Source organism: Micromys minutus (assembly GCF_963924665.1).
Source record: "Micromys minutus genome assembly, chromosome: 3".
In the NCBI taxonomy this organism is placed as follows: domain Eukaryota; kingdom Metazoa; phylum Chordata; class Mammalia; order Rodentia; family Muridae; genus Micromys; species Micromys minutus.
In genome coordinates, this window is record NC_137972.1 from 32,957,506 (window position 1) to 32,983,293 (window position 25,788).

Here is a 25,788-nt window from a genome sequence, read left to right on the forward strand (position 1 = left end):
CTCCTGCTGGCGCGGCTGCTGCGGTAGGGACCTGGCCTTGGTCTCCGAGGAAGACGACTGGGAGGAACGGGGCGGGAGCGCAGGGTAGGGCGGAGCTGGGGGCAGGGCCCAGAGCCTGAGGGACACAAGGAAGCCGCTAGGGCCTGCAGTTATGGTCAGAGGCGGGGCAACGTGGGAAGAATAGGCCGGCATGGGAGGGGCTTGTGTTTAGGAGGCGGAGCCGCCGGAAAACGGCACCCTGATGCGATGACCGCAGCCGGAAGAGTGGGCCTTGAGGGTTCCAAGTAACAAAGGGCGGAGCTGTTGGTGAGCCTGGAAGGTGGAGCTAAACTAGGGACGAAGATACAGCTGGGAAAGAGGGCCACAGTAGCAGGGTAAGGGCGGGTCTTAGGAAAATAAGGGGCGGGGCTGAAATGTGAGACGGAAGGGCGACCAGGCGGAAGGCGTGGCCCTAGGTTCCTGGTGCTTTCCAGTAAAGCGTTGGGACTCAGATTGGCAGCCCTGGACTACATGGCTACCAGTGGCTGATTGGAAGACGGTGTCAAAACACACAGCCCATTGAATATGACTGACACTTCAAGTGTGAATGTGGGAAAGTTGCTGAATTCTTTTTTGGGTTCCTCATTTGTAAACCCGGAACTCGAAAATTGTGTCAGTTCGTGGGGCTTTTAGAGAACTTGGCTGTCAGAGATCATCGTTATCAGTCAGTGCTCGCAGTTTTGTCATTAAAGAGTATGATGAGGTTTTCCAAGATGCTAGAGTCACTGAAACCTTGTTTTATTTTCACACAGACTTGGTATTCAGTACCCCAAAATGCACGTTTTCTTATGACATGTTTTTCCCGGAGACATGCCAATAAAACCAGCACGCCCAAGAAGTTGTTTACTGGTTAAAAGGTGGAGTCTGGCGTAAAATCAGTAATTTCTTTTAAAGAAGTAGTTTATTGTAGCTTCCCCGTTTTTAAATGGGGATAGTATATAGTCCCTCTGTCCTGGGGTCATGGTAAAGATAAAGACAGATGAGGTCTGTAAATTGCCTAAAACAGTGTCTGTTGTATAAGATTCTCATGCACAGAGAAAATACTAGCTCTTATACTCATCCAGAAAGTTCAGAATAAGCCAGTAATCTCAGCACTCAAGAGGATTGAGTTAGAATTGCCTGGACTGCCTATGAGTTCCAGGTCAGGCTGAGTGACACAGCAAGACCTTATCTAAACAAAACAACGGAAAGAAATGAATCGAAGAAGTTACACAGATTTTCTTTCATTACCGAGGCTGAACTGAAGGCTTTGCACATACAAGACCAGGGATCTATTACAGCATCCCTTTTTTATTTAAAAAAAAATTTTTTTTAAAGTCCAGATAAATTGTCTACACTAGCCTTGAAATTGTGATTACAGGCTTGTACCACTAGGACTACACAGTTGTCTTAAAGCTAGTTCTTTTGAGGTGAAGAACTTAGAAAATCTGATTAAAGCTATGGGTCTGTCCTGAGGGGGGAAATGTACAAGTGTGTATACAAGTCTCTTTTTTTAAGATTTATTTATTATATATAAGTACACTGTAGCTGTCTTCAGACACACCAGAAGAGGGCATCATAGATGGTTGTGAGCCATCGTGTGGTTGCTGGGATTTGAACTCAGGACATCTGGAAGAGCAGTCAGTGCTCTTAACCACTGAGTCATCTCTCCAGTTCCACAAGTTTTCTTAAAATATTTGGAATTTTATATAGAGTGTATTAGGATGAATATTAACCTAACTGAAGTTATCCTTGCTCCCTCCCTCTTGATGTGGCCCCAGGCTCTGGGTCTCCCAGTCTCCCTCTCCAACACCCATGAGACAGAGCTTGAGATCAGCTTTATTATTGGCATGAGGAAGGTATGTGGTGATCATGCCAGGCCTTTCTGAAGTCAGGGCAAAAAGCTTGTCAGCTAGCACTGGTCAACCTAGCTGGCTCTCCTGGCAAGGGTCAGAACTCCAGCAGTGGGTAGACAGGAAAGCAGACAGCTAAGCATTGGCTATGTGGAGTCTCAGGGCTGTTCTGGGGCTGAGGTTGGGTTGGGGTTAGCAGGGGGAGGAGGTCGAGGCTGGATGTCCCTGGTGCGCATGTAGGACAACAGTTGCTCAGGAATCTCAGCCAGTACATCCTTGGCCAGTCGTGCCATGCTCAACACCTGGTTCCCAGATCGGTCAACATAATCTCGGAATGGGACAAACTGGAATAAACAGGAAAGCAGGTGTGAGTTGTGGCCAAGTGAATGGGTAGCATTCAGGTTTCATCTTTGATCCCTAACACCTCTTTTCAAGTATCACTATCTTCTCCATTAATACTGAACTATTTCCTACTTCTGTTTTTTTCTACCCACTCCTTACTTCTCCCCCCACCTTCTATTCGCCCTCAACTCATTCTAATTTGGCTTCATACAGTCATTGAAATTGTCTTGCTAATGTCAGCAATGGCTCTATGAGGCTAAACTCATGCAGTGAGCAGTATTTTTCAGTTTTCATCTTGCTGAGAGTCTCTTTAGCTTCACTGTACTTGAATGTCACCCTCCCAATACATCCCAATTCTTTGTGTGGGGTGCTGGACATTGAACCCAGGATCTTATATATACAAGACAAGCAAACTGTTTACCACTGAACTACATCCCTAGTCCAAATCTCACTCCTGACACCACACTCTTCTTTTTTCCTACTTTTCTAGAAGCTGTTGTTCATGTCACCTCCATTCCCTAGGTTTCCCTGTGCTCTGAACTGCCCACCGCACCCCAGTCTCTCTATGTAGCCCTGGCTGTCATGTAACTTATTAGATAGACTAGGCTGGCCTTCAGAGAGCTCCATCTGCCTCTGCCTCTTGAGTGCTGGGAAGGAGAGAGTCAGACTCGAGAGAGGAAACAGTTGAGAAGGAGAAGCAGTTTGTCAGGGAAAGGAGGTTAGCAAAAGGAGGCATGTGAAAAGCAGGAAGAAAAGTACCTTCTGGAGCCCTCTGTGTACCTATATTCTTTGCTTTTGATTTTACCATTTTGTTTCACAATGGTAAAACAAAAGACACAATGTCATTCTGTTGTGATGCTCCTGTTTCAGCCTCCTAACAGCTTGGGCTGTAGCCACTGTGCCTAACCCTGGCCCAGAAGCATATTTTTGGTTGCTAAAACTCTGTATTCCTTTACGTATAACAAACAGATCCACCCAAGCCCACCTTTACCAGTTGAATACCAGGGCTTCCTGACCTATCTCTGTTCTCTAGCTTCCCTTTACCCAGTCAGTGGGACATTTCTTACTAAAAAACTGAGACTCTTCCTTATCAGTGTATTAACAAGTCATCAAATCCTGTAATGTGATCTTATGTGTCTTATTTTATCTTGTTATGCTTTTGAGATAATCTTATTACATAGCCTAGGCTGGCCTGGGATTCTCAGTCTTCCTGCCTTAGCCTCCAAGTGCAAAAATTACAGACAGACAGACACACACGAGTGTGCACACATGCACACACACACACACACACACACACACACACACACTCCATGTACAGCTCTTAAACAGTTTTTCCTTTGTTTAGATGGGGTCTCATATAGACCCCACACTGGCCTTGAATTCACTGTATAGCAAAATGGCCTTGAACTTTGAAAAAGTATTTATTGTTGATGTTTTTCTATGTGTTCAGTGTGCGTGTGAATGCAGGCATGAGTGTGCCATGGCGGAGGGCAGAGTGGGTTCTCCCCTACCAAGGGAATCCCAGGAATCTAACTCGTGTCATCAGGGTTGTTCAGCAAAGTACATTTAAACCCCTCCCCCCATCTCACTGACCTGACCTTGAACTTCTAATCATTTGGCTTCACCTCCCAAGGGCTGGGATTTCAGGCACATACTTGATTTACACAATGCTGAAGATCAAACCCAGGACCTCATACTAGACAAGTACTCTTACCAATTGAACTGCCTCTCCACCTTTGAATTGGGTTTTGAATTGGCTACTTCTGAAATGACCACTGTTTTGTGTTCATATACCCTAGTCATTTTTGCTGCTTGCTAATGGATACTGGGCTTTTCCCTGGCTTTGCCACAACACACCCCCAGTGCAGCAGCTAGAGAAATCCCTTTAGAATGTAGGTTTATCTGGGTATTGTGGCACACACTCCTAGCACTCAGGAAACTGAAACAGTAGGAAAACCATGAATCCTAGACTAGCCAGGGCTACTAATTCCCTACATAGTGGGTTTCTGTCTAAAACAAGACAATAAATACATGGAGGGATACATGATTAAAAATGCATTCTGATGGTGAAACCTCAGATATTCACCATGGCAGACAGTCCTGCCAGCCTCGTCTGAGCCTCTGGCAGGTCTTACATGCTCTTTCTGTGCCAGTGAGGTCGATACCTTCCTTAGGTTTCAAGTCAGTGTCTACAGCACAGCCTCACAGAAGCCGCCCCTCACTATTGGCTGTTGATGGCATCATTTGCTGGTTGGGCTGTCTGTGTAATACTGGTCATCTCCACTAGAGGGCAGAGACTCGATCCTCCTACATCATAGAACCCACTCAGATCCCGCAAAAAAAAAAAAAAAAAAAAAAAAAAAAAAAAACTGTTCAAAGCTGGTGTGGTGATGCAGTACTGTAAATCCAGCACTCTAGAGGCTGAGGAAGGGATATCAGGAGTCCCAGGCCAGTCTGTGCTACCTAACACTAATTTTCTTACAAGTTTTTTGGTTTTGTTTTTTAAAAAGGGAATTTGTTCTATGAATGAGGAAGGTTTGAGGGGAGAAAAAGTGACTAGGAAGGAGTAAGGGGAGTGGCTCCTAGGAAGCCTTGTTTCTCTCTGCCTTCACTACTCCCAGGGATACCTGAACGATGTCCCGCTCTGCATAGCGTCCCCTGGAGGACACACGGACATCATCACCATCCAGTTCTTCCATTGCTGCAGAAAAGACAGGCAGGCATCATTGCATGGGTCTCTCCCAATCCAGCTCATTCTGCCCCTTCCTCAGAGCCCTTCAGTCCTCACAGAGACCTGACTTGCGTTCTACATCGGTGAGGAACTGTTCCTATTGTCATTACTGTGCTTCCTTCCTGCATGTCCCATTCCCTTAGAAAAGCAGGGGAAGGTGTTGACACCATCATCCATGGTTACAGAGAGGACACACGTTTGACTTCACCAAGGTATCAGTCTGTTTTTTCTTTGAGGGGGGCCCAAGTGGCTAGATCCTTCCTGGTCTCCCCAGTTCTTAGTTCCAGTCATGGACACTCGCCTTCCTACTCACCTTCAAACATGGCAGGTCCGACCCCGACAATAATGATAGACATGGGCAGTGAGGAGGCCTGTGGGGAGAGGAGTGGCTGGGGTAAGGAGCTGGGACAGAACAGTGCCTGTGGTGTCTGTGTGGGTCCCAGGCTCCTGTGTGCCGAAATATACTGCTATGATTGCTTGCAGACTGTCTCTGAATGCACAACAGGTAGAACATAGGCCACGATCTTGCTTGTTTGAGACAAAAGTCTCATTCTGTAGCCCAGGCTGACCTTGAGTATTTCTAGTCTCATTTTTAAAAGGTTTTCCTGCTAGACATGGCAACATGCATCTGTAATCCTAGTACTCATGAGACTGAGACAGGGGGATAGCCACAAGTTCTACACCAATGCTGGTTAAAGAATGAGTTCTAGGCCAGTCTGAGCTACAGTGTAAGACTCCGTCTAAAAAACAGCAACAACAAAACCATGGGAACCTTAATGACAGCAAAATACCCATACTGGGCAAGGTATATCATTCCCACACTTCCAGGATGCAGGAAGCAGAGGCAGGAGGATCAAAGTGAGTTCGAGCACCCTGGTCTATATAACTAGTCCCAGGCTAACAAACCAACAATCAAACATAGCCAGTCCTAGTGGCTCACACCTATAGACCTAGCACTTGGGAAGCTGAGGGAGAAAGATTGCTTCTATTCAGGACAGTCTGGGCCATATAGGGATCCAGTACATAGTAAGACCCTGTTTCAAAACAAAGCAAAATTAAATTAAAAGCATAAAGAAACCCCAAAAAACCGAAAAAAAAAAAAAACCTCCTCTCCCCCTGACAAAGCACAGGCATGCTTCCTGCTGAATATAAAAGACCAGCATTTCTTAAGCTGGTTTCCATAGTGGCTTCATCTGTCATCATGCTGGGACCTAGAGAATCAAAAGTCAGTATTGTTTGTGTCCCAGCCAATAAGCATTTCTGAAACTGGTAGATGAAATTGTTAGGATGCACATGGAATAAACACCATAGCCCCTTCACTGCAAGGACAATGGCCCCTCCCTGACAAGCCTTCCTCTTCAAACTTACACTGACGATGGCCTCTTTGGTCTGTGTCATGTCGGAAATGACGCCATCAGTGATAATGAGCAGAACGTAGTACTGGGAACCATCCGAGATCTTGGCTGCAGACCTACATGAAAGACCAGGGTCTGTGTGCAGTGGCCAGCCAGTGAGTACACGGTCAGTTTCAGCCCCTGCTTCTACAACCACCACGTAAGCAGTGGGCAAGACCGGGGGCTTCTGGATCCCGCACTCTTTGGCAGACATGATTGCTGCCCTTACGTGACATCTCTCCATTCTATATATAATTTTAAGATAAGGTCTCTCATAGCTGAAGCAGACACTGACTAATCCTCCTGCCTGCTTTTACCTCCCTGGTGTGGGATCACATCAGTGACCTACCAAGTCAGTCTGCAGAGCCCCTCCTCTCTTCATCTCTTTTTTAAAAATGTGTTTTTAAAGATTTATTTATTTATTATATATAAGTACACCGTCGCTGCCTTCAGTCACACCAGAAGAGGGCATCAGACCTCATTACAGAGGATTGTGAGCCACCATGTGGTTACTGGGATTTGAACTCAGGACCTCTGGAAGAGCTGTCAGTGTACTTAACCACTGAGCCATCTCTCCAGCCTTCTTCATCATCATGAGTTTTCCCTCAGAAAAGGACTTCAGACATCCCTCAGTCTCCCCCTTACTTTACCCCATCTGCAGATAGGTCTGCATAGTGTGCTGAGGTCCAGAGTAGGTATGGGTAAGGAAGCCTGTGTCTGCATTCTGGCCCTACATCCTCAGAGGCCTCGTCCAGTGTTATCTTTTGTCAAGTGCTTGTTTCATGGATAGTCACTGTTACCTTCCATGTGTGTGCACAGAGCAGGCAGCAGGTAGAATTTTGCTTGTAGTATACTTTTATTTTTCAGTTTTAGATATTGTTTGAGACAGGATCTCACTATGTAGCCACAGCTGGCCTGAAACTCAATTTGTAAACCAGGCTGTCCTTGAACTCACAAAGATCCTGCCTCTAAAGGCTCAGACTATTACACACACACACACACACACACACACACACCTTGCTATGTACTCAATCAATTCTCTCATTCCCAAACAAAAGCCCAGCTTCTTTAGATCATTCTCTGGACTCTACAGAACAGTAACCTGGGCTGATTTGCAGCTACTGTATAGCACAAGCTGGCTTCTAAACTCTGGACTGTCCTACTGCCTTGGCCTCTTGGTTGCTGGGATGTACAACACTTAACCTAGCCTATCCTACTTTTAAAGTGGGGAAACTAAAGTTCATAAACACTAAGCAGCAGTCCCCAAGGGCAAAGAAACTGAGGTCCATCACTGTCCACCCTGGCCTGCTCCTGCATAGTCCTCCATGTACCACACCTGTTCCTGCTAAGTCTAGCCAGCCAGCATCTCCCAAAGCTGTCGCTTATGTCTCTGTGCTTTTAATGTACAATCACCACTGCCAGGCCTACTAGCCCTCTCCTAATGAAGCCCAGACCCTGTAGACCAAGCTAAACACTACTGTAGCCTGTGCCCTGTTATTTAGGATGCAGCCCCATCCATTGAGATCCTCATACCCCAAGGATTCCAAGGATGAATTGTCCTATGTGTGGATGAAGCCAGGGAATGAAGTGCACACAGAGCTCTTAGCATAATTAGAGCAAACAGACAGGATGGGCAAAGAATAGAAAGTTTGCATGTGTTTGTAAGATGAAACACTAGACTTCAAAGTCCCTCTCAGTCTGCTTTCAGCTGAGTTCTCCATCGCCCCTCCCCCCACCCCCAGGGAATGTAGTGTCTTACTTTTGCCACCAGGCAACTTGCTAGAAATTTCTGGGGAGCCTTGGCCTACAGAAGTGATGATTTATTTATATTTCTGTCTCCTGCACCAAGGCGGGAACTCCGGAGGGCAAGGACTAAATTCGATTCATCTGTGAGTCCCCAGTGCCCCAGCAGAGAACTGAGCACACAGCGGCTGCCCTTTGAACGGTGATAATGATAATAAGTACTGCTACAGCACTTACCAGGGCAGGCACTCTTGACATACGCTAACGAGTCCTTATAACAACCCTGCAGTGTCAATATTCCCAGCAGTCTCAATCTCATTTCGCAGAGATAGTTGTTAAGAGAATTGACCAAAGCCACAAAGCCAGCATATGACACTGTATGGCTAACATCCTGGGCCTAATAGCTCAACAGGTAGCTTGCCTAGCACACACAGGCTGGGGGTTTGTTCCCCAGCACCACATACATTAAGTAGAGTGGTGCACGCCTGTAATCTCAACACTGGGAAGGTAGGGAAGCAGAGGCAGGGGCATCCCAAGGTCTACGTTATCCTCAGCTACAATGTCAACCTAGAATATATGAGGCAGTGTTGGGGGTGGTGGGTAAGGGTAGGGTGTGGCACTGAGGTACTACTAATTTACTCTACTCCAGAATCTACACTTATGATAGAATTGTCCTTAACTGAATGTTTACTAAATAAGTGAGTAAACAAATCAGTGTAGTTGCTCAAGACATCTAAAACGTCTGCTTAATAACCATAACCAAAATGGTCAGATTCCAGGATGCAGCATGTTCCATCTTCTCTTTTTCCTTTTTTTTTTTTTTTTTTTGTTTGTTTGTTTGTTTTGAGAGATGGTCTCACTATGCTGTCCTAGCTAGCCTGGAATTCACTAGGCTGACTTCCAGCCTAGTGAATTCCAGGCTCAGAGATCTTCCCGCCTCTGCCTCCTGGGTGCTGAAACTAAAGATGTGGATCACTATGCCTGGCTCTTATTTAAAACTTTCATTTCCCTGTTCTTAACATTTTCTACAGCAATGTCATGTTAATTTTTTATAATTAAAGTAACTATTATCTTCCCTATGCATCAAAGAGTAAATCAGTCTTCAATAGGGAATGGAAAGTCTATGGACCTAAAAATTTCTCAGGAAGCCATTAACATGTGTTTTCCTTAGTATTTATTTGTTTTCTTGTTGTTTTTAAAGATTGATTTATTTTTATTTTTATGAGTAGACTGTAGCTGTCTTCAGACACATCAGAAGATCTCATTACAGATGGTTTTGAGCCATCATATGGTTGCTGGGAATTGAACTCAGGACCTCTGGAAGAGCAGCCAGTGCTCTTAACCACTGAGCCATCCCTCCAGCCCTGTTTGTTTTGTTCTGTTTTTAGATAGGGTTTCTGGTAGCCCAGGTTGTCCTAGAACTCATTCTGTAGCTTTGGATGAACCTGAACTTCTAATCTTCCCAAATGCTAGGATTACAGACATGTGTCACCACCCCTGCTTTATGGGGTGCTGAGAACTGAACCCAGTGCCTTCTGCAGGCTGGGCAAGCACAGCCCTCATCTATTGTCTTTCCCCATTTTTTACGCACAAGCTTTCTGGAACACCTTGTTTTAGCTAGAGCTCAGCATGTAATGATTTAATTGTTTTGTTTTGAGACAGGATGTCAATATGTAGCCCAGATTGGCCTTGAATTTGAGATTATTCTGTCTCAGCTCATAACTATGAGAATGATAAGTATATATCTGTCTGCTTTTACTTTTTTTATTCAATGAGAAAAACATCCTTCTTTCTCCCCCCACCATCTGTATGCGTATATGAAGTGTGTGTGTGTGTGTGTGTGTGTGTGTGTGCGTGCGCGTGCGCGCGCGAGCTCATGCACTCAAATTTGTATTTGTGCATTCAGATTCCAGAGGTTGATATCAAGTGTCTTACCCTTATCCATCTTTACCTTATTTTTTAAAACAGGGTCTTCCTCTGAGCCTGGAGCTGACTGATTTGATTAGACGGCCTGGCCAGCAAGCTCCAGGAAAATACTTTCCTCCACCTCCCCAGATGTAGGGTTCCAGGAGTACACCTCTACACCCAAATTTTTATGTGGGTCCTGGGAATATGAACTTGGGTCCTCTTGTTTGGGCAGCAAGCACTTTATGACTTGCATGGTCTTCTAGCCGGCTCCTTTTCTTCCTTAAGCTTCAGTACTTAGCCCATTCCTTTGTTATATGTTTGTTTTATTCTGTAGCTTTGTTTTTATTTACTTCTAATACCCTTTGCTTTCTTATTAGTTGATATATAATCTGGCTTTTCTTTTCTTTTAAGATTTATTTATTTATTTTATGTATACGAGTACACTGTTACTGTCTTCAGACACACCAGAAGAGGGTATCAGATCCCATTACAGATGGTTGTGAGCCACTCACTATGTGGTTGCTGGGAATTGAACTCAGGACCTCTGGAAGAGCAGTCAGTGCCCTTAACCACTGAGCCATCCCTCCAGCTCATAATCTGGCTTTTCTTTGCTTATATTTATTCTAAAGTTTTGCATAGTTTTAAACTTATCACCTCTGTGTGCTTTCTTTGGATTAGATACTATACTGTTACCTCTTACATTATTATGTATTTTTTTCTACCTAACTTCACAATACTTTCAAATATAAGGCAATATTACTGGGCATGGTGTTGCATACCTGTCATGGCAACCCTTGGAAGGCAGTAGCAGACGGATCACTTGGCTATATAGAAGGCTAAAGGTCAGCCTTAACCACATAGTGAGACCTTGTTTCAAAAACAGGCAAAAAGAAGGGAGGCTGGGCATGGTGGTGAGCTCCTTTAATCCCAGCACTCAGGAGGCAGAGAAGGCAAATGAATCTCTGAGTTTGAGGCCAGTCTAGTCTAAAACCAGGACAGCTAGAGTTACATAGAGAAACCCTGTGTCAGAAAAACAAAACAAAAGAAGGAAGGAGAAGTTCATTATCTAACCACCTCCCAGGTTCTATTAAAGAGGCTAAACTAAAGTGGGCTGTGGCAGCACAGGCCTTTAATCCCAGCCCTGGGGAGGCAGAGGCAGATGGATTTCTGTGAGTTTAAGGCCAGCTTGATCTGTCTAGTAAATTCTGGCATAGCCAGGACCAAGTAGAGAGATCCTGTCTAAAAAACCAAAACCATAAAATCAAAAACGCAACAACAACAAAAGTGAGTCTGTGGTGGTTTCACTAAGAATGACCCCCATGGGCTCATATATTTGAATGCTAAATTTATCAGGCAGTGGCACTATTTGAGAAAGGTTTGAAGGATTAGGAGGTGTGGCCTTATTGGAGGAAGTGTGTCACTGGGAGTGGGCTTTGAGGTTTCAAATGCCCCCCTTGCGCCCCTCATCCTACCCAGTCTGTATGGATCAGGAGGTGGAATTCTCAGCTACTTCTCTACACCATGGCCACTGTGTGCTGCCATGCCCCATCATGATAGGGGCTAACCTCTGAAACTGTAAGCCAGCCCTCTCTTCCTTTTTATTTTTTGAGGCAGGGTTTCTTTATGTGGACTAACTGTAGACCAGGCTGGCCTTGAGCTCTTCTTGCTGCTGCTGCTGCTCCTTGAGTGCTGGGATTAAAGACATTCACCTTTCCTGCCTGGCTAAATGCTTTCTTTTTTTTTTAAGTTTTTAAAGATTTATTTATTTTATTTATATGAACACACTATCACTGTTTTCAGACAGACCAGAAGAAGGTATCTGATCCCATTACAGATGGTGGTGAGCCACCATGTGGTTGCTGGGAATTGAACTCAGGACCTCTGGAAGAGCAGTCATTGCTCTTAACCACTGAGTCATCTCTCCAGCCCAAATGCTTTCTTTTATAAGAGTTCCCTTGGTCACGGTGTCTCTTCCCAGCAGTAGAACAGTGACGAAGGCAGAAGCTAAGCTAGCTGGCATGGTAGTGTCACACCCATTAATAGCAGCACTTAGGGGGTGGAAGCAGGAGAATCAGGAGTTCAAGACCAACATAGCAAGTTCCAGGCCAACCTGGCCTATATGAGATCCTTTTTCAGAAAAACAAACAAATGATACAAAGCAAGTTGGCTAAGCCTCACACACATGCCTGCTATGAAACCTGGTACCTTCACCATTGTCCTTCAGAATCTTCATCTCTTAGGCAAAGTCAAGGCCATCAAGGCTACTTTGTCGCCTGGAACATGACTCCCAGGTATCACTAAGGTTGTTTCTTGACACTTTCTCTAAGCACAGGCAGGCAGAGTACCTTCTCTGCCTGATTCTGGATAACACTGGACACTTCCCCTTCTCTCCAAAGTCCACGTTCACGCAGAGTGGGCCTGCCTGTGTCTGGGTCCAGTCATATGTCCCTCACCCTCACTAAGTTCCTTTACCTGGCCACCTGGTTGATGACAGGCGCAAAGTAAGTGGGCCCATAAAGCTGCACCGTGCGCAGACTCTGGAAGTAACTCTCCAGCACACCTTCAATGCCTGCACAGTTGGGGTCTTCATCATTATTGTTCTGTAAAAGAAGAAAAAAAAGGTTCAGCTACGCTAAGCCCACACTGAGAACATCCAGGAGTGCTTGGATCCCAGTTCACTGCCCCCAACCCCTTCATGCTTCCCTCCAACCGCAGCACCTCCCAGGCCTGGCACTGTTGCACAGCTCTTCCTAGGCCCTTGCCCTTCACAAAATATTGACAGACGTGATCTATCAATGGAGGGGCTCTGGGCTAGTGTACTGTACCAGGGGAAACTGGTGGGAGATCCGCCCCTCTGGGGGCAGCTTGGCCCCAAAACCATAGGCTGGGAAGAGCTTGTCACTGTCGTAGTCCTGGATGATCTCTCCCACTGCTTTGAGGGCCATGGCATAGGCACTGAGCTGGTAGGGACTCATGTAGTGCAGCGAGGTGGGCTGCAGGGGATTCCCTGTAGAGAAACAGGGGCTTCGACCTCACACTCACCTGCTTATCCTCGTACACATCTACCCACCAATCCATTTACCCACCTCTACCCACGAGCTTGGTCCTCCTGTGACTGCATCCTCCATCCGTCTGTTAGAATGTAAACCCTTCTCAAGACTCTCCTTACTCCTCTCTGCCTTTTACATTGCATTACAATGGCCACCCATTACCACACATCCTCCAACCCACCTGCCGGCGGCCAACTCAGTTTTCAATCTGCTTGTTCATTTCAATCCACCGACTTGTGTATTCTCTGGTTCATCGGTGCAACCTGGTTACTTCTTTCTCTTCCTTTCTGTCTTTATACTGGTCTCCTTACTCAGCCATCCCTGCTATCATCCCCTTCTCCTAGCTGACGCACGTTACCCCTCAGTTTGAAAAGGTGTCTGCCTGTGCACTCATGCACACACCTCATGCCCCTTAGCACACTCACTCCCAGTCCTTCTCCTCATGATATAACCATTGATTTTCCCATCGATTAATCATCCTTCACCTATTAACTTAGGCTTGCGCATACCTACCCTCCAATCCATTTGTCCTCTCCTCATAACCCCACTGTCTCCCACCCATCCATTTTCTCTCTGGTTGATTGACCTATCTAACTTCGACCTTCTCTGACCTGGGTACCCATCACGTCCTGCATCTTCTGTCCACCTTTGCACCCAGTGCTTCCCCTTCATCACCCCTTTACAAGAAATGTCCTGACTTGGCTTTACACAAGTGTAGACTTCTTGGGGAGTTACATCTTATCCCAGGTAGGACTCTAGGCTAATCTCTAAAGGATTCCTTAGACTGCCCATTCCCACACCCATGTCTCACCGTTGGAAGCAGTGAAGTCAATAGCTACTGTGAAGTTCAGCTGTGTCCTAGGGGAAAAGTAGGTGGGTTGATTAATGAGGGACCAAAACCTAAGAAATCAGTATTTCCCAAACACGGACACACATTAAACTGCAGATTGTGATTCAGACAATCTGGGTAGAACCAACAAAGTGCCAAGTGCTGCTGCTGGTGGTGGTGCTGATGCTGGTCCACTTTGGAAGCAGAATTAAATGCCTGGTCTTATGACTAGGGTATTGTATGTGGCTTAACGTAACACCATAGTCCTGAGATAGTAACTAAAATATGTTTTACATAAAGAAGTGCACAGTAGCTAGTTCACTGCCTGGGTCTGTCTGTGGTCAGTGACACAAGCACATATCTCCCATGGTCAGCCTGGCAGGACTGTCTTTGCTGTTGTCTCCCTGTGAGGCATTTCCTGTGTGTGACTGCATGGACACACTAGGCGTTGAATGAACTGCATCCCCAGCTCCTAAGCCACTGTTTGAGACAACTGATCGGGCTTCTGTCTTCCAAAGGGACCAGCAGCCCCACAAAGAACAAGGAACATTGTGCACTTCACAGAACACTTGATATATCTTTTGCTATTGCCAGGCAGTTTATCTCCATGAGCTCACTGACCACTCACAAGCAAGAAAACTTACTGCTGGCTTGGCCGATGACTCACCCTCCCTTGATGTAATCCACAAAAGTGAATTCTGAGTCCACAGAGAAGGAAAGGAGCGTCACCTGTGGTACACAAGAGGGCAGCGCTGCCACTTTTGTAAGCACAGCTGAGGTAGCAGAAGAGAGGGAACCTAGCAAACCTTTGGAGAGAACTGCATTGTGGGATATGTGTACTTCCACTCATGCCCAGCTTCTCCCACCCTGTGCAGTCTCTACAAACATCCTGGAACTTCCGAAAGCATTTTACATTTGGAAGTATAACTTAGGGTATTCTTTTTAATTTCTGCAAAAGTATAACAGTTAGAAATTTTCCTGGGTCAGAAAGAACAAAAACAAAAAAAAGTTCAGTGGCATCGCCTTATCCTCAGTGTTACTGTCCCAAGTCACTTGTGCCCACTGCCTTGTTCTCCCTCCAGTAGTTTTCATGTGTGTCATGGGATAGAGACAGAAGGTTCTGGGAGGTCAGAGTCCAGGGAGTACTCACAGTCCCCGAGTTGGTATATTTTTTCTTCTTGCATTTCTTCCTAGGGTTAAGTACCTAAGCAGAGGATGGTCACAGTGACAGTTACCAGCTACCTAAAACAGAGAGCCTGGCAAAATGGGAGGGCATGCCCTCACCTCATACACCGTGAACTGATTCTGGGCCTTACTCAGCTCCCGGTAGCTGGTTGTGAACTCACCGATGAAGTCATGGCTGTAATGAGGCAATGGGCAGGTAAGCAGCAGCTACTGGTACAGAGCCAAACCCTAGAGCTTTTATTGCCTTAGCGTCTAACTTGGGCTACAAGAGAGTAGGGCTGTGGCTAGATGGGGAAGAAAAAGGTGGAAGACGGTGTACTAGAGAACTATCTAAGCAGCTCGGCTGTGTGTTCGCCATCATTCTGGCTCCCAGAGCTGCTTTGAGGTTCCTAATGAATGTACCACATGGTCTAGGAACTGCTCCAGGGAGCACAGGAGAAAGAAGCACATCGGCTCATCTACCTTCCATCTCGGTCCCAGTCATATACGTCGATCTTCACTGTTCTGAAATGCACATGATAAATCCACACATGGGCTGTGTGTACATGCCAAACCAAAGAGTCCCCAGCCACTTACCATATTCCTGTCACTCCTCCATCCATCTGTCCTTCCATCAGTTGTTCATTTTTAGCCTTGCACCTTTTCATTCACCTCACACACATATTAGATCACTTCCCTCTGTCACATGCTCGCACTCACGTGCTTTCGCACACACACATACACACACATGCACACACGCACACTCACGCACGTACTTGCCATTCGAATCTCACTTTATTCCAATGTTCTTAGCACTTTCAGAACGTCTCATTTAATGCATTATCTCTAAGTATCATTCCCTGTAAGTACTATTGTTCCTATTTTTGGAGAAGAAAGTTGATATGTACCCTTCCCCTTCTCCCTCCAGCCCCTTGGGGATGAGAATCTAAGCAACTTGGCTAAGATTTCATAGCTAGTAAGTGACAACTGATATTTAAACCCAGATATCCTGTTTCCAAAGACCTTAACCTATCCTCCCTTCCTTTATTTCTTTCTCTCTTTCTTTGGAACTCCCGATTTCCCTTCAACAATTTTGCTATAATCCCAGGGTGGCTTTAAACTCTAGATGCTTTTGCCTCATCCTCCTGAGTCCTGGGATTACAAACACATGTCACTCAATGTAGCCATCCATTTACTCATATATATGCCAAACCAATTACCTATTCATCTTTCTCTGTATTCACCCATCAAACTATCAGCCCACCATTCACCAACTCTAACACATATACATGATACAAGCATCCATCTGTCTGTTCATCTGCTCAATTAAATACCCAGCCATAATAACCTCTGTCCAGCCATTTGTATAACCATCCATTCAGGTGCCCTTCAGCCCTTCCACCCGCCCACCCGATATCTATACCACCCACTCAGTAGACCCTTTGGGTGAGCCATCTCCTTTACACACATCAATCGATTGATTCATCCACTAATCATCTATTCATCCTTCTAAGATTCATCTGTCTGGCCATCAGTTTACCCATCACTCCACATGTTTTATTCTGTTCTTGATTTTCATTTATGTGTCTGCCTCTCTCAAGTTATGCATCAACTCTTACACACTCAGCTATCAGGTCTCCATATCTTCTATCTTCTGTCCATCTGCTGACATACCTACCAGTCTAACCTTCTATTCATGTCTCCTCCCCTCCCCACCTACCACCCCCTTTATCCATCCATCCACCCATCCGACCATCTATGCTTGTATCTGCTCACTCATTGTTCACCTGCTCTTTCACACACTATTTCCTCGTCCTGTGGCTCAGGAACCTCATCATTTTTTCAGAGGGAGCCTCACTCTTGTCCTGATCCCTGATTCCCTGTGAGCCAGACCTGTCATAGTCTCCATTGCACAGTGCCCGCACAGGGATGCTGAAGGGCTGCCATACTGGGTTCAGTGTGTTTTTCACAACCTCTGTCTTGTGGCAGATGGTGAACCTGGAGGGAGGCAGGAAACTGGAGAATGCCTTGGAGGGGCACTAAGACCACTACTTGTAGAGATTCCCAAGATTCTCCACTCATTAAACTTGGGCCACATTTTTAGCCTCAGCACCTTATGGGAATGACTTACGTGCCATCTTCATTGCTCCTGTAGAACACAAGGAAGGGGTCTGACTTCCCAAAGAAGTCCTTTTTGTCCAGCTTGTTTGCACACAGCTGCATGGTGGCAATGTCCTAGGGATGGATAAAGTGGGGCTGTTGGGACCCAAATAGGCCGGAGCTTTCCAAAGTGTCCAGGGAGGGAGTCTGGGGAATGAAGGAGTTTGCGTTCTAGCGTGTGGCCTCACTGACCCGGCAGTTGCTGAGCTCCTCAGCAGTCAGCAGTATGGTTCCACACTTCTTGCCTGGCACACCCCTAGAAGCAGAAAAGACCTCTTAGAGAGAGGAGGGAGGGTGAACAGCAGAGTCAGGGTGACCAATCGGGGCTTTATGAGCTAGGGCATTCAGTTTGTCATTTGCTGACAAACCCCTAAGTGCACCCCACTTCTCTTCTGAGTGAGAAAAGGCCTGCTTTGGCTTGATGGTTTCTTAAGTCTGTAGGCAGGGGCTAGACCAGCCTAGGGGGCATCACCTAGCAGCAGTGTGACCCTGGCACTCACCCAGCAGCTCTTCTCCCCTTGAATTGGGAATGGCTATGGGCTGTGAAGGATTTGAGCCCCAAAGGCAAGTCCTTTGTGAGCCTTGTACAAGTGAAAGGTGCATTCTTCAAACAGCCCTGGCTGTTTACACTGCTACATCGGGAGGGGCCAGCCCCCAATCTGCAGACTGGCAGACTCGGCCTCAGGGAGTTTCTAGAAGAGTGGCCTGTTAGAAGCTACATACAAGTGCAGTGTGACAGTTCTGAATAAGAGAAATTTCTGTTTAGACCAAGAGGCAAAAGTGTGCTTTTCCTTTGGAAGGAAAGGAGAAAGGAAGGGACACACACACACACACACACACACACACACACACACACACACACACACACTTCTGCTCTCTCTTCTCCCTCTCTCCCTTCCCCCTTCTTCTTCTTCTTCTTCTCTCTCTCTCTCTCTCTCTCTCTCTCTCTCTCTCTCTCTCTCATGTATCATGTGCATGGCAATATAGAAACCTACTATTAAGGAAACTAAAGTAAGGGCTCAAGTGTTGAGGCCGGCCTGGACTGCCTAGTCAGACTCTGTCTCAACAAACAAAGCATAGTTGGATGCATGGCCCATACCTGTAACTCCAGCACATGTGAAGCTGAGGCAGGAGAATAGCTGTAAGCTTGATGCCAGCTTGGGATACACAGTGAGTTTAGGTTAGCCTAGGCTACATAGCAAGACCATGCTTCAATTCCCCTTCAAGGCTAACCTGGTCTACAGAGGGTGTTCCAGGACAGCCAAGACTATACAGAAAAACTGCTCAAACAAACAAACTAAAATGCAAGCAGTGATAACACCATCTCTACTCTCTCCACTCCCCAAACAGCAAAGGACTTAAACAAAATGAAAAAGACAAGGAAATTTTCTTCTCTCCTGCCCCTAGAAGGAACATTTTCCTGTGCTCAAAGGGTATAGCTTGAGACCCCTCCACCTTGATTTGCCTTGAGTCCCTAATATTATGGGACTTTGTTGACAGAGGCCTGTAACTCATGAGCTTTAAAGGCACCCACAGTGTCCTGGGGGATTGAGTCCAGGAGCTGGCAACATGGGTTAGAAGATAAAGGGGTAAAGGCACTTGCTGCCTAGCTTGGCAACCTGAATTTAATTCCTATGACATACTTGGTGGAAGGAGGGAATCAACTCCCACAGGTTAACCCTCTGACCTCTAGATGTGTGCTGGGACACCTGTGTGCACACCCCCTTACAACTACAAAAGGCAAGTCCCAGGTTCAAGTCCTTGCTAACTTGCTATGTGACTTTCTCCATCTCTAAAGTGAGAGGCTTACCTAGGCATGGCAGACACCAGTACACAGGCCAGCAGGAGAATCATCTAAGTTTGAGGCCAGCCAGGACTACATAAAAACCTTGTCTCAGGCTAGAGAGACAGCTTAGCAGGTAAGAGCACTGACTGCTCTTCCAGAGGCCCTGAGTTCAAATCCCAGCAACCACATGGTGGCTCACAACCATCTGCAATAAGATCAGATGCCCCCTTCTGATGTGTCTGAAGATAATGATAGTGTACTCATATCCATAAAATAAATAAATCTTTAAAGAAGTAATAAATAAAAGATTTGGAAAAAACCTGTCTCATTAAAAGTAATAATAATAAATGGAGATGTGGTGATCTGTGTCTGCTGAGGTAGGAGGGTAGGAGATAAAGACCAGCCACCTCTATATAGACAGTTCAGGATCAGAGAAACCTTGTCTCAAACAACAACAAAAGCTGTTTTGTTTGTTTTATTTGTTTAGTTCCTTCAAATCCGATCCTGAAAGCTTTAATAAGAGGATGTGGATGTGGATGTGGCTGTTGCCCAACAAGGAACCATCCAGCCTCCTGCCGGTTGCCTTACATTTTCTCCATGTTCTCCGTGCCTTCTTCAATGAGGGAGAAATGCAGTCTCTTTCTGAGTATCACTCTGACTTTAATATACTTATTTGCAGAACAGCAGCCCTGTTTAAACCCAACTCTGACTAACCCTTACTACACTCACCCAGTAGAACACAGCCACACAGTCCAGCAAACCAGTCTCCATTTCAACACACATGGCCTCAAATGTCAGGTCTTTACCACCGAGCACCCAAGGCCTTTCTCTCTCCAGTTCTGCTACACAGACACTCATTCCTCTACCCTCAAAGCATCAGAGCCTCCTCCCATCCTCAGTCGCTCAGCCAGTGACCTGGTTTCCCACTTGCTGACAAAACTGAAGCAACCAGAAGAGATAGTCCACCCACCGCCATGCCACCCTGCCTGCCACCAGCATTTCACCCACATGGCTGAGTCTTCCTACAGCTACTATAAATGAACTATCACGTGCCTCTTTACCCCTCTGCCAGCTACTACCCGCTCTGTCTTGTCTGCATAAGGACACCACACCAGCTATGTTCCCCCTTCTTTTTCTATGAGATTCTTTGTAGCTAAGGATTGCCTAGTATTCACTATGTAGCCCAGGATGGCTCAGACTCCTGGCAGTGCTTTTGTTGTTCTTTAGTGCTATGATTACAGGCACAGGCTACCACAGCTGCATGGTTTCCCCTTCTATTTATCCCCTCACCCCACCCCCACCCTGGCATCTCATACTTTACTCTCTCCCACCGTTCATCCCCCCCAGCTTCCCCCCAGTACAAATGCGATATACTTTCTCTCCTGTTGGAAAACTACAGACTGACATATGGATACAAAGATGCCACAATGAAACTCATTTAAAAACACAATTAAAAATTATAAATCTATTCTTCTTTTCTTTTATGATATACCCTAGGCTGATCTTGAACTCCAAAACCTGCCTTATTCTTCCAAGTGCTGGGATTACAAGTTGAGCATCATTTTACATTTGATTGTTTCTGTGTATATGTGGATGACTTGTAGCATTTGGTTTTCTCCTTTTGTCATCAGGAATGGTGGAATGTGCTTTTATCCACTGGGCCATATCACCAGCCCTGTAAACTTATCCTTGACCCCAGGTCTGTGACACTATGTCTCCCTTTTTCCCTTTGCAGCAAAAACTCTGAAATTTCTCTGCCTCCTCCATGTGTCCCTTTTCCATCCACTCCTAGACCTTTCTATCCTTCACTTCCTCTTACTAGTAGAGATACTTTCTAATTTCTCATTTTGTCTGACCTGTAGCAGCATTAGATATGATTGGTCCCCATACTCTGGTTCCTCCTCTTCCTTCTTTTTATGGTGTTGGGATCAAACCCAGGACCACATGTATACTAAAGACACCGTCTATCACTGAACTACACTATAGCAACTTTCTTTAAACAACAACAACAACAACAAAAAAAAAAAAAAAACAAAAAAAAAAGAAAGAAAAAGAATGACATTTGTTTTTCTTGCAATGTGAGGGTGGGGAATTAAAACCATATTCCATGTTTTATGCAGAAACTGCCATTATGAAGCGAGGTATAGTGGTTGGCACATGTTTGAAATCCCAGCACTTGGCAGGTGGAGAAAAGAGGTTTGGGAGTTCAAGGCTAGTCTTGGCTGCATATGGAATTCAAGAATAGCTTGAGACATGTCTCCAAAACAAAAGAGCCATCAAAGTAAGGCATTTCTGCTATGACTGATAAAGTGTCTTTAGTGTGGTACCTGTGACACTCCGCCACCTATGCTGCAGCGTATACTCAGTCAAAAGCTAAAAGGTATTAACAGCTTGAAACTGCTATGCATGCTTAACCACAGCCTGATCAAAATGATCAAAATGATCAGGGATGCCCCTGTCACAAAACAGACTGTACAGAGGTAAAGTCTCACGGCCTGTTCATGTGTGCCTACTAGCTGTCATATATTTGCTATCTAATAGAACACATGCATTCATGCTGAATCCACCCTTCAGACTGGGATTCTGCCTGCCTGTCTCTGTTCCCGCCCTCCTCCGGCTCCCTGCCCCCTGGTTGACCTGCTGCGATATTCAACGATATTACCTAGGTTGGTTTCCAGCTGGAGGCAATCTGCCTGCCTTAGCCTCCTGAGTGCTGGGTGTACAGGAGTGGGACACATGCATCGATGGCAGTATGCTCGTTCTAACACCACCCAAATGACTTCAGTTGGTGGCATACTTTCTTCTTTCTCGCTGCTCAGGAAAAAGGCCCTGGCCTTCTTTCCTGTTGCCCCTTTCCTTGGGATTTCTTGGCTTCCCTTCAGAATATACCCAGGATCTGACCTATCCCTCAGTGCTTCCTCCCTGGATTACAATGCCAGGTTTCTTATTGGCCACTTTTCTGATTGGCCCGCTTTTTGATAGGCTATCTGCTTCTGTCTTTGTCAGCCTAGGATTTATTCTTTTTGTAGTTTTTTTGAGCCAGAGTTTGTTGCTAACTTGGTGGTCAGCACAGTCAGATTCCGGCTCTCATGCTCGGAACCTTACATAGACTCTCAGAGTGAAAGCTACAAGGCCCTGCCTGGGAACTTCCTAATCTACAGCCTCCTGCCTTGTTCCTCTCTTGGCTCCACCCCACTGGCTGGTTTATTATAATGAAGGTTCATTAAGGCAGATTCCTCTATGTCCCTAAGGCTTACTCTTCACCTTCAGGTACTATTCCAGGGTTACTAGTCTTCGGGTTGACCAAAGGATTGACTATGGTGCCTCTCTCCCACCTGTGTTTTTACATTTTTACTTTGATTCCTCTTTCCATATATCATTTACTATTACAACTGTTTTGCACTGATTTCCATCTCCTTTCTCCAGCTATCTTGGCTCACGTTTATAATTCTATTCCATTAAGCATCGGGTGACAGAGGTCCAGAACAGTGGTAGAACAGGTGATTGGGGATCCTCATCCAGGACAAGGCACTGGAATGCAGCTAATGCACCATCTCAAGAGGAGGGCTTGGGAGAAGGCTTTAAAGATTGGACCAGACTTGGAAAAAGAACGAAGAGGAAACATGTCCAGCCTGAGATTGATTTGAGCAGAGAGAGACGAGACTTTCTAGAGGAATAAAGTGAGGTGGGGAAAGAAGGCTCCTGTTGAAGCAATCTCTGCAGCCCCTACAGACACCCTGCCTACCTGGCTGGGGGGGGCAACTTAGAGCGACTCCTCCCTCCCCAGGACCCTTTCCCGTTCAGCTCACGTAAGAGGTCGCTCCACACGGCTGCCCTGGCCTCCAATCACCTCTCCCAGGGCCAGGAATGCTTGTCCCAGGAAATCCTGTGCCAAAACAGGAGTCAGTGGGTCGGGGAGGAGCACGGAGTCCCAAACCTACCCTGGTGATGCTGCAGCTTGCTGTTGACCAAGATAACTCAGAAGTCTAAATGACAGCCCCACACGCTGTTTTCTATTTCTTGAGACTCTCCCAACCAAATTCTTTTCCAGTGCAATCCACAGTAACCTCCTCACCTTCTGCAGGTCCGGGAGGTAGGCAGGGAGGAAGAAAGACAGTGACTAAGGCAAGAGCAGACAGCGGAAGGAGCTCGGGTAGGGGCTGATAGGCCACAGGGGCCAGGATCTAAGACGGGCTGGTGGGTGCATGCGAGGTGGGGGGCACAGGGAGGTGGAGGTGTTCAGGGAAGTCCTTTGACAGGTTAGCCTCTATATGCCCAAGCAACCTGCCAGCGACACGCTGGCTTACCGGTTTGGAGATATTGGCTTTAGAGTCGACGTTGTACCTGGGAAGAGAGTGGAACCAGTGTGGGGTGGAACTGGGTGGGAGAAAGTCTGGAAGAGGTTAGGTTCAGTTTTGGTTAAGATTGTAGGTAGAGAAAGGGGCAGTGGACACCAACTCAACTTGGGTGTGGTTTAGGATGTGCGTGTCAGGGGAGAGGGTCATGCATAGGGTGAAGCCAAGGAGGAAGCTTAATGGGGATGAAGTCAATGGGAGGGAGACCGAGGCCAAGATGGAGCTAAATTAGAAGGCAGGGTTGTGGGCAGGGCCTGGCTTGCAGGAGGGAACAGGATGGATCCAGCGGAAGGAGGCGCCAACCTAGGTATGGGGGCGGGGCTAAGACCACAGTGAAGCCTTCGGAGAGGGACTTGGGCTTGGGGGAGGAGCCAGGTAGCAAGGTGAGGTGGGGGCGAAACCAGGAAGAATTCTGGGCTGATTCAGGTTGGGAAGGGGGAGGGCAAGACAGGATTCTAGGAGGAGCCTCACACATCGAAGCGGAGATTTTGCTTTTCTTCAAAGAAATAGTCGAGAACAAATTTGCGCACGAAGTCTGGGTTCAGTGTGTTGTCAATCACCTCCGTTCGTCCAAACTGGGCGGCAGGGAGGGGAGGGGGGGATGGAGCATGAGTGCGAGGCGTGCAGTCGGGCTAGAGGTTCCCGGGAGCTGCCCTGGGCTGGGCTGGGGACTCACCTCCCGCCACTCCTGGCTGGCCCGGCTCTGCGTGTGAAGCACCACCACTGCGGGTGGGGGCAGGGGAGGGGAGCTCGTCAGGTCGGCCCGCACCCCTCACCGCCCCACCCACTCCTACACCCCGGGTTCCTCCTCCAGGCCCTGGAGCTGCTTACTGGGGTCGGACTTGGAGAATGTATCCAGGTCTAGCAAATTCCTAGAGAAAAGCAACAAACAGATGGACAGAGGGCTAGCTAGCTCTGGTGCTCACCACCTTGACACAGTCCTGAACTGACTGTGCACCTGGAGGAGACGTGGGGTGCAAATTGTACTCCCTTCCTATTACTATCTCCCCAGTGACTGTTGGGGTCCACACTGTCAGCGTTCGGGACAGCATCATAAATCTTTGCCAGTTGGCTGTATATGTGCCCGCACTGTCTCCAAGGGTCCAGGACTGCAGCTCGCCCCAGAACTTCGGCCCTGTATGGCCCAGCTCTTTAGGGATTCCCACAGCCCACCTTTTGAGCCAGTAGGCTTGGGTGGGGCTGCCTAAGGAGACCCCTCTTATATCCTGACAGTAACTCCAGCCTTTAGCCTCAGTTCTCTGTTGCCCACTTCTGGTCGTCCCTCTGTGATCTAGCCTTCCCACACCGAACCCGCAGCTGCGGTAGGTAGGATGGGGAATTGCCAGTACTTAACCCTCCCCACCGCGGCCCGCTCACCGGCACGACACAGTAATTTCAATCTTGGTGGCCGGGACGCTACGCTCCAAAGCTCCGCCGAGAGACATGGCTGGTCCAATGGCCAAAGCCGTGTAAGGGCTGCGAGACCCCCGGTGCCGAAGCTAGGGGCAGTGGCGAGGCCGGCCCATGTGCGGAGGCAGCGGCGCTCTCTCCAGCCTTGTGTGCGCTCCGCTGCTCGCGCCCTGACAGTGGCCACCAGCAGCAGCGGCTCCAGATGGCAGCACAGCCCCGCCCGGCCCTGCAGGCGGCCCCCGCCCCATTGGAGCAGCCTGGAGCTAGTCGGAGAAACTCATCCATGCCCCAGCTCTGACCTACACATCCTCTGGAAACACCACCAGAGTGGTGCAAACATCAGAACTATCCATGGTTCTGAAACGTTGGGCTGACAGGTGGGAGTCGGTAGCCCCTGATTCTGAGAAGCTCTCATCTTTTCCACTCCTAACCCATCTTGGTCTTTGGATATGAAGTTACATTTTCCCATTACTATTTGTGTGGCCTTGAACAAGGTACTCAATGTTAGTAGTTATGGCCCTAGTGGCAACCACTGGTGCACTTTAAGATGGCTTAATGATCTCTGGGTAACATTGATGGTCTGTCAGAGATCAGGGCTCTAGGAACAGTTTGTTGACACAGTACCTGTCTACTATATGCAAAGGCTTAGGTTCCATCCCCAGTACAGGGTATGAAGATTGGTGAAGTCTATAAATTGATACCTTAGAATCCCAACATTCATCAAGCAGCCCCCTCCTGTGCTGTGTGCTCATGGCTGCCTCCACAGCCCAGAAGCCTGTCCCTCTGTTGGCTCAGGTCTTCTATCCCAGAGCACTGTTTCTTCAGGGCCTGCTAAAGATGAAAGTCCATACTCTGGGTCAGTGAGGAGACCCAGAACTTGCACAGAACAGGCAGCCGTGGTTAAGCCCACTCAGGCTGTTGACCCCTACTCCTCAGTCTCAGGAACTCACGTGCCACCCTTCACGGTTCATGCTGACGGATGGGGGATGAGTTTGGTTCAGTGGTAGAGTATTTGCTCACACACAAGGCCTGTTTCTTTCCCCAG

At 47.1% G+C, this 25,788-nt stretch overlaps 1 protein-coding gene across 3 annotated transcripts; it reads right to left on the reverse strand.

Annotated features, from left to right (window-relative positions):
• Positions 1-1,878: 1,878 nt before the first annotated feature.
• Positions 1,879-24,867, reverse strand: CPNE9 (copine family member 9). Of its 3 annotated transcripts, XM_080913684.1 has the most exons (20): positions 24,711-24,867; positions 24,165-24,205; positions 24,010-24,056; positions 23,805-23,908; positions 23,286-23,322; positions 22,788-22,864; positions 17,385-17,448; positions 17,164-17,267; positions 16,926-17,030; positions 15,516-15,557; positions 15,153-15,228; positions 15,019-15,072; positions 14,536-14,597; positions 13,851-13,897; positions 12,815-12,996; positions 12,462-12,589; positions 6,313-6,415; positions 5,258-5,315; positions 4,841-4,914; positions 1,879-2,215 (listed from the first exon to the last, which is right to left on the reverse strand). In XM_080913684.1, the coding sequence occupies exons 1-20, from the start codon at positions 24,776-24,778 to the stop codon at positions 2,030-2,032; spliced, it is 1,659 nt and encodes a 552-aa protein (XP_080769810.1). In that variant the 5' UTR covers positions 24,779-24,867; the 3' UTR covers positions 1,879-2,029. The 3 variants fall into 3 exon arrangements, with proteins under 3 accessions (XP_080769810.1, XP_080769811.1, XP_080769812.1); XM_080913685.1 differs by lacking the exons at positions 23,286-23,322; positions 24,165-24,205; positions 24,711-24,867 and having other exon boundaries at positions 24,010-24,020; XM_080913686.1 differs by lacking the exons at positions 15,019-15,072; positions 15,153-15,228; positions 15,516-15,557; ... (7 more) ...; positions 24,165-24,205; positions 24,711-24,867 and having other exon boundaries at positions 14,513-14,542.
• Positions 24,868-25,788: the final 921 nt, after the last annotated feature.